Source organism: Meleagris gallopavo, chromosome 22 (genome assembly GCF_905368555.1).
Source record: "Meleagris gallopavo chromosome 22, MGAL_WU_HG_1.1, whole genome shotgun sequence".
Taxonomy (NCBI): Eukaryota; Metazoa; Chordata; class Aves; order Galliformes; family Phasianidae; genus Meleagris; species Meleagris gallopavo.
In genome coordinates, this window is record NC_139425.1 from 6,578,229 (window position 1) to 6,587,171 (window position 8,943).

General features: G+C 37.1%; 1 protein-coding gene across 1 annotated transcript in view; it reads left to right on the forward strand.

The window, feature by feature from the left end:
• The window catches only part of ARFGEF2 (ARF guanine nucleotide exchange factor 2), a 35,321-nt gene extending 26,482 nt beyond the window's left edge, over positions 1 to 8,839 (forward strand). Inside the window, exons 32-39 of the mRNA XM_085241514.1 lie at positions 184 to 322; positions 410 to 464; positions 707 to 821; positions 1,120 to 1,250; positions 1,969 to 2,137; positions 2,499 to 2,637; positions 3,726 to 3,843; positions 5,300 to 8,839. Coding sequence (XP_085097640.1) covers positions 184 to 322; positions 410 to 464; positions 707 to 821; positions 1,120 to 1,250; positions 1,969 to 2,137; positions 2,499 to 2,637; positions 3,726 to 3,843; positions 5,300 to 5,476 — 1,043 coding nt within the window. The 3' untranslated portion in view covers positions 5,477 to 8,839. The remainder of the gene's footprint in view (positions 1 to 183; positions 323 to 409; positions 465 to 706; positions 822 to 1,119; positions 1,251 to 1,968; positions 2,138 to 2,498; positions 2,638 to 3,725; positions 3,844 to 5,299) is intronic.
• Positions 8,840 to 8,943: the final 104 nt, after the last annotated feature.

The following is an 8,943-nucleotide window of genomic DNA, read 5'->3' on the forward strand; positions in this document are numbered from 1 at the left end:
TAAGCACTGTTTTCTATTCAGTATGGTCCCCAGCATGATGTTACTGTAATATAGTTTATACATATGCTTTGAGCTCGATTAACATGCCTCTCAAAAAAAACATTTAATGGAGCAATAATAGAAAGTGCGTAATGTTTCACTGATATTGTTAAAGCTAATAAATATGAAACATATTTTCCACAGAAAATGAGCAGTTGGCTCGATCAGGTACAAACTGCCTGGAAAATCTGGTAATACTAAATGGACAGAAATTCAGCCCAGAAGTCTGGGGCCAGACGTGCAATTGTATGCTAGAAATCTTCAAAACTACTATTCCTCATGTGTAAGTTCATAAGGTATACTTCTCACATTAATGCTCTGTTTCAGAGCAACAATATTTACTGTTTTTGTTTTTTATTTTGATGTGAAGCTTGCTTACGTGGAGGCCAGCGGGAATGGAGGAAGATTCAGCTGAAAAGCACTTGGTAAGAGTTAATTCAGTGCAACAAACTAAGCTGAAGAGGCTGTGTTGGATTAGCTTCTGAAATATTTTATAGTAGTAGATGTACTTAACAACAAGTACTGGAATTGACGTCAGTTTGTCCTTGGCGTAGCTATCAAGTAACTGAAAAGGAATGGGTGCAGGCATTCTTTGAGTCGAAAATTCTGATGGCTGGTTGGTAGATAGCACTTCGAATTGTAAGGATGGTTCTAAATTCTATTCTAGGATTTGGACCTAGATCGTCAGTCATTAAGCAGCGTGGATAAAAACGCTTCAGAAAGAGGACAAAGTCAACTTTCAAATCCAACAGATGAAAGCTGGAAAGGTGGTCCTTATACAAGTAAGGAAAACATCCAAATTTATTAAACGAACTTTTACAGTCATTTTTCTTCTGTAGTCATTTAGAGGCAGTTTTAGGGCACTTGATAATTAATTTGAAAAACTTAGCTTGTCTTTCCAACTTGCATTTATTCCTTCTAGATTTTCTTTTATAAGATAATTCACAGCATGACCAAATATGAAAATAGTAATGTAATACTAATGTAATGAAAATAGTAATGTAGTACTTTGCTAATCTGTTGTACATTAATTGTTACAAGTTGCTTCTGAAACATCTTTTTGTTTTTCTATTTCATTAGACCAGAAACTGTTTGCTGGCCTCCTTATAAAGTGTGTGGTACAGTTGGAGTTGATACAGACCATTGATAACATAGTATTCTATCCAGCCACAAGCAAGAAGGAAGATGCTGAGCACATGGCTGCAGCTCAGGTACCAGCAGACTTAGAAATAACTTTGTTAAGTAGTAAAGTACAGAATGTTTCAAAGCGTTTATAAAGTGCTGTGGTACTGTATGTGGCCTTCTCCTTTTTCTGACTCTCCATACTATCTGGAATGTGTGTCCTTACTCTTAGTTTTTTTTTTATATATATATATATATTTTTTTTTTTTTTAACTACCTCCAGTATTCCTTGGTAGTCTGCCCTTCAGATTATTAGTGTAATGTGGAAGTTGAAATTCAACAAGGTGAACTATCAAGACATAAATAACCACCTCCCTTGGAGAGGAGGTCCTTGCTCCTGAAAATTCTGATTCTAAGGAATAGTGTAAGGTGGGCTCTTATTTGTCTTTGTTAATGAAGCCCTAGGCCAGAAAGTTTGGAGCAAGTGCATTCAGGTAGTGTCTTGGGGATGGTGTAGTTAAATTCATAGCAGAAATAGCTTACAAAAAAACCCCAGTCATTTTATTGTTCTTAGTGTTTTTTACAACTGGGATTTACTATAACTTCTCTTGAAAATGTTTTAGTGAGAGGAATACAGCTTCAGCATTTGACAGGACAGTTCTACTGTGGTGTGTTGCTCTGATATTTCACTTGCACCTCACACTGGAATCTAGAGTTAATAGTATGTGATATGTGAAGTATCAGAGTCCTTCTTACGAAAAGAAATATTACTGATACTGCTCTCTCCCTTGATTTTTTTTCGTTTAGCGAGATGCACTGGATGCAGATATCCACATTGACACAGAGGACCAAGGAATGTATAAACACATGTCTTCACATCACCTCTTCAAGTTACTAGATTGTTTGCAGGAGTCTCATTCTTTTTCAAAAGCCTTTAATTCAAATTATGAACAAAGAACTGTGTTGTGGAGAGCAGGTGAGGCTTTTGTGTAGTTTGGCTTTAAAAAAAAAAAGGCACTGAACTCTGTTTAGGACCTCAACCATTGAAATGCAAAAGTATACTATTTCTGCAGTTCATCTGACACTGCATACTTTTTCTACTTAACTCATTGGCAAGGAGGAATTTCTGTTTTCTGTATGTATTGAAATAGAGCAGCATACTTAGTACTGCTGCACTTAAATGCATTTATAAAACTAAATTAGATGTCAGTCAGTCTAGGAGGAAGAAATGCTGTCTGTGAAAGAAATCAGATACCTACTGTTGTTCATTAATGGAGAGGTACTTGGCTGGCTCTTGGCTGGTATCTAAAACTGTGAATGTTTCCTCTGATTTCTAGGGTTCAAGGGTAAATCAAAACCTAATCTCTTAAAACAAGAGACCAGCAGCCTGGCTTGTTGCTTGAGAATACTCTTTCGAATGTATGTGGATGAAAACCGCCGAGACTCCTGGGATGCCATACAACAACGTCTGCTTAGGTAAGAGAACAGAGTTAGTTAGCTCAGGGGTGTTCTGTGTGCAGAAAAATATGCACGGTGTGTCCTTGGATATAAATGTTCCATTTTTAAGTTGCTGAGCAAGACATGCAGAGCATACCAAGATATAGTAGTCTGCTCTTTACTAAAAGCAAATTTAGCAATAAGAAAGCAATCCATTTGAAATAAATGAAACGCTTTCTTGCTTGACCCACTTTTCTTTACAAAAATGGTGGTACAGAATACAAAGATATAATGTGATAAGAAATTTAAACAGAATGCAGTGCAAGCTGTTACTGTATACCTGGAACTTAAAGCATTAAAAAAAAATAAAATTGCTAAGTAATACAAAAAGCTACTTAGCCCCTTTAACTGAGGAATGAGTTGTTGGTACAGAATAGTGCTAGGTACTAATCTCTGTCAAATGTGAAGAAATCTTAAACTCACTATTGATATTAATTCAGTGCATTTCAGTGGTGTTCCAATTTTTCAGTGTCTGTGGACACACTCATCTTTTCAGTGCATGAAAGGGGAGGTCCCATTCCTTCTTCAGAAAGTACTAAGAAAGTCTGTTGTAATTTGTACAGATTGTCTACAAAATTCAGTTTACAGCAAGGACCAAAAATGTACGGACACAAGAGTAGTCCTTCTTTGATCTAAGTGCTACAGATCTTTAATATAGCAGTGTAGATTTGAGGAGAGAGAGGGAGAATTTTTTTTCATGGTACCATTGCCTAAATTGTCCCCATGTAAGGATTGGGAAGTAATGTTTGCAGGTTGAAGGTGAAAACACTTTAATTACAGAAAATGCTTTAATTAGAATGCTCATGAGGAAAATAGTTGTTTTCTACTTTTCACTCCATAGTTGTTTGTTGACAGCATAAAAACTATTTCAGTTCAATTATCTGTAACAACTATAACAAAATATAGACAAATGTGTGTAGTATAAAATTATTGCATGTGATTGAAAACTTTCCCATGGAAATGCATCTTTTGTAACCAGGATGCACTGTGAGAGGACTAATAGGGCATGTAACAAAAACTTATTGTGGGTTTTCCTTGTGGTTTGTTTGAACTTGGCATCTTTTCAGTGTATGCAGTGAAGCCCTGGCATATTTTATTACCGTGAACTCAGAAAGCCACAGAGAAGCTTGGACCAATCTCCTGTTGCTGCTTTTAACAAAAACACTAAAAATCAGTGATGAAAAGGTAAGAGCAGGCTAGAAGTCATGTCTGTTTGCAGTCAAGTGTTTTCATCTCTGATTTCATTGAATTCATTCTTTGTCATACATACTGCAAGATGGCTAATTTGCTTATTCATATAGTGTGTAGCCTCCTTGGAATGTAGGAATTGTTAAGCTTCCTTTCTTTTGGCAAGCACTTCACATTTTAAAATTGGGACTACATCCATGAAATCCAGTTTTTGGAAATATTACTGCAGATCTTTGATATAAAGCAGTGTGAGCATGCAGTAAAGGATGTGCTTACGGTGTATTAAAGCAGCACAGAATGGCAGAGGTAAATTTCATCATTCTATAACTGTAATTTTAGTTCCTTGACAGTGATGGCAAAAAAAAATAATCTTTGGAATCTTAGCCTTTCTGAGGAAAATGTGAATGTATATATTCCCTAGAACATCTCATGCAGAGAAACTTCTAGAAGTTGCTTAAGTTTGTGGGCATTTCTTGTTTGATAATTTTAAAAAGGATGGATGTAGTTTAAAAATGTGGGTTTTTGTGTTGGTGTTTTTTTTATGCTACTTGTATTGCAAAATAAGTAATGTGGAATTACATATGCTTTGTCTCTTATGTTTTATTGCAACTCATCTGTGTTTGAAGAAAAGGGTGTTAGCAGTGATTTGGTTTCTCCACACAGCAGCAATTCAGAGATGTCCATGTGGTTGTGGTGTGTTATGAAAATAGTTTAACTATGTAGATAAAATGGCAAGCCTGTGATTGCTTGGTACCTAGGCTGGATGTGGCTCTGGGCAGCCTGGTCTGGTGGTTGGTGACCCTCCACGTAGCAGGGGGGTTGAAACTAGATGATCAGTGTGGTCCTTTTCAACCCAGGCCATTCTATGATTCAGTACTGCAAGATTTTGCAGTAAAAGTGTCCCCTCAGTTTTCTCTGTAGAATCATAAAACGCCTTGGATTGGAATGAACCATAAATACCATCCAGTTCCAACACCCCTGACGTGGACTGGTTGCCACCAACAGCTCACGCTGCCCAGGGTCTCATCTGCCCTAGTCCTGATCAGCTCTAGGGATGGGGCACCCATGGCTTCTCTGGCAGCAGTGCCAGGGCCTCGCTACCCTCTGAGTAAAAGAACTCCTTCCTAATATCTAATCTCCCCTCTTTTAGTTTAAAACCATTTTGCCTTGTCCTACTGTGTGTCCACGTAGAAACTCAAAAACTAACACTCAGCATTATTAGGAAAGGAAAGGAAGATAAAACAAGCTTTGATGTTCTGTAACTGTAGGCATTCACTAAGGCTGCTGTGGAAAACGGGCACTGGGCTTGATGGCTATTTGGCCATTCAGTAGGGCCTTTGATTTGGTAAGACCTTGCATTCTAACAAGTTGGTGTAGCCATGTATGTGCAAAAACTCAGCACTTTCCTATAGGAATAGAGAATAATTTTATTTTTTCATATCCTTCCTGATAGTTTAAGGCACATGCTTCAACATATTATCCATACTTGTGTGAAATCATGCAATTTGACCTGATTCCTGAGCTTCGAGCTGTGCTACGGAAGTTCTTCCTGCGTATAGGTGTTGTGTTCAAAATCTGCGTAACAGAGGAGCAAATACGGACAACTGGGACAAATTTACCCTCATGGTAACCCGAAGTAGAATTGGTTACTTCTGCTTCTACATAAAGCTGTTCCAGAGATGGACTGAAGTGGATAGAGGAAGAAGTGGGACCTTGATATATCAAAAGAACAGCAAGTTACTCTTAACACAATGGCATTTGAGGAGGAATTGGGAGGGAAGGGGGGAAGGAAAGGGGGGAAAAATTCCTGGCTATCTATAAAACTATGAGACTATCACCAATTTTTATTTAAATTATTGCTTACAGAATTAGTGCTGTAGATATAAAGTCTATTTGTTTCCATGCTTATCATCCTTATGATCAAGTTTGTCTCTTCTAGTCTTTTATCAATTGTTCAGTTTTGCAGCCCAACCAAATCTTATAACTGGATTCCTCAATGGAAATTATTCCCCATGGAAGTAATAAATACAGTTGTATAGCCTTGTGATGTCAGCATGTGCTCATAATAAACTATACTGCAGTGGCTGATGACCACCTCAGATCATTCTGGGTTTTTCTTTGTGTGCACATGGCTAGACCAGGCAGTGCATTATAGGTTTTCACATAGACAGCCTGTAGGATATTTGGGGGAAGGAGTTTTCCTCTTGTTCAGCAGATCATTTTAGAAGAACTTTTTTAATATCAGTGCTTCATCTTCCAAGATCTCTTGTTTTTATGGAAGGAGTACATAGTAGTATCAACTCCATTTAGCTCCTTAGTCTTGAGTTCCAAGCGTTAAAAAAGAAAAAGGTAATTTTTAAACTTCCCATTGACTTTGACACATGTCCAAATCATGGACACAGCATCTACATTAATGTTAAAAACAGAGTTCAAAAAAAAAAAACAACCACCACCCTCTTTATCCTTGAATACAATGTATTTAGCGTATTTAGTGGTAATGGTCTGTTTAGGAAGTCTTATTCTTAATACCTATAAAATTTTCCTTTTTCTTTCACTGCATACTTTCAACTTCTTTTTTTTTTTTTTTGTTTGTGCAAATAATTAATAGTTGAGAACAAATGTCACTACTATGAAATCTGAATTCCATGACTGCTTTAGCAAAATTAAATTTAAGATTAGTCGTGCACTATAACAATTACCAATACATTTATGTGGTTTCAAAAATATGTGAAGCAAATGTGATTTAACACTAAAACTTTGTATGCTTACCCTGGAGATTCTCCTTTCTCCAGCATGCCTAAGTTTTTTGTGACACATAATACCAGTTTATAAGAGAAGTCCTGCACGGTAGAGTTATGTCCTTTGAACTAACTTTAATTTCAAGTTTTAATTTCAAGACTTTTTTTCAAAAATGGAAAAGTATGGCAGGATGGGAGAAATTCCACTTCCTAAAACATGTAAACAAAAGTGTTAGATTACCCACTGTGCTATCTATATCAGCAAACCTCAGAAATAACAGTATTTAACAACAGCAACAATAGAACGGTACTGTACTCGACTTGTTTTGCTTTTGAGTTTCCTAATAGGGCAGTCATAGTTGATGTAGTGTTGAGATATTCTACTCTCATAGTTATTGGTGTGTGTATATATACTTTTTTTTTTTTCTTGTGAGCTATTTCCAAAGGGCTCATGTGGCATTTTTCAGTAAATCAGCTTGTTCTATGTAAGCATCATTTGGCAATTGTTTTGCAGTCAGTAGTATTGGTAAGGCTTTCAAGTTTTTATTTTTAACCAAAGAAAAGCCACAGCCAGGCTGAGTTTTAAACACCCTATAGATTGTCTGTATGCTAATATTTAATATGAGGAAATATATGGTTATATTTTAGCATAAGAAAAAGACTGAAAAATAAGCGTTGCCAATATTGAACTTGCTGCATTTGAAATGTCACTTTATGTTGCATTTAGTGTATTTGCTTGTTCCCTGGTAATGTCACTTAATTATGATAAAATGAAGTATTTATTTTAATTCTATTTAAATTTTTAATAAATTTGTAAGAATAAGCCATTACTTTTCCTTCCTGTCCTAGATAGTTCTTAAACATATATATATTATTTTCAGGTTTTGAATGTGACACTGCCTCATTGAATGTATACCTGTATTTCCTTTCAAAACACAAACTTTAAAGTTGCATGCTTCTTCTACAGTTTTGAAAGCCTTACATCTCAAGTCTTGAAAGATGTCTCCTAATTTTCAGATCTTAAATTTGGAGTTGCATCGTGGGCTTTCTTTTCTGTAATGTGCAACGTACTATCTCTGCATATAGAATTAATCAGTCCCTTCTTTCAGCCTTAGTTCCGAGAGATTCTTCTTTTACTCAAGCTTTTATTGTATTTGTACCATTTATAAACTGCTGAAATTAGGCATGTGACATTAGAAATGTTCTAGACTTACTGTAGTGCATGGAGAAGAAGAGGGACTGGAATGCAATGGGATTGCAACAGCCTTAATCCTGTCATGATTTTCTGGAATTGATTGTACATCCTAAAGCAATAAGAGTAGTATGCAGAGTGTATACCGGAATACCTGAAACAGCTGTATATTCACATCAGCTTTTTGTTCTCCTTCATACAATCAGAAAGATCATAACCCACAGGCATCTTAACAGGGCATAAAATGCTGAGCCAAAATGCCTGCAGGCATTGCTGGTTCTGGCCTTGTCCTGGCTCTGCTGCCATAATACCTGACCTGCCTGGGGTGTTTCTTCAGTGGAAGGATGAATGAAACAGGATTCTGTGTCAGCATATCCCAGTAGAGATCTCTGCAATACACAGAGTAATAATAAAAAACAAACAAAACCAACACAGTTCTTAGACTGCTGAAATACTGTTCTGCAACAAACTACAGACAGATTTTTACCTACAAGGGTATAAATACAGAGACTGCATGGTATTTATTGCTACTTACTGTAGAACCTTCTAGGCAGCAGGTGGGGGATGCTGTGAGGAGAGCCCCATGCCCTGCCTGCCATCTCACACCGGGGTTCCTTCCCCTTTCCCTGCCCTGCTCCCTGAGCTGCCAGCAGAGCTGTGCAGAGCAGCTCTACCCGAGAGGAGCCAACAGCCCCGACTTCAGCTATTGGCAATTAAGTGTAGTATCTTTTAGCCTGAAGTAAAATTACGCTTCTCCTGTCCAAAGTGCGGCTCTCTTTCATCTGTAAATTGTTTGTTCAGCACCTTTAATGTTGTTTGTGTAAAATGTATGTTTTCACGTATTTAAGATGCCTATGTTTCTGAGGACTGCCGTATGAAGTGCATTTAATACCGATAAAGAGCAGTCCTTGCCCTCTGGATGTACACATTTTTGAGAGAATAGCAAAATTATAAAATATGAAAACCTATGTAAAGTTTTCTACATGAAAATACTATGTATAATACTGTTATAATACTCCATGCTTTAATGAAGTGGTAAATCAATAAAGTTTTAAGAAGTGGTGCTTGGCTTTAGCAGTGCTTATTGGAATGTGGGAGGGAGGAGAGAAACCCTCCTTCTCCTCTTCCTTTCCTCATGGACAATTACAGACGCTACCGCTGGCCCCG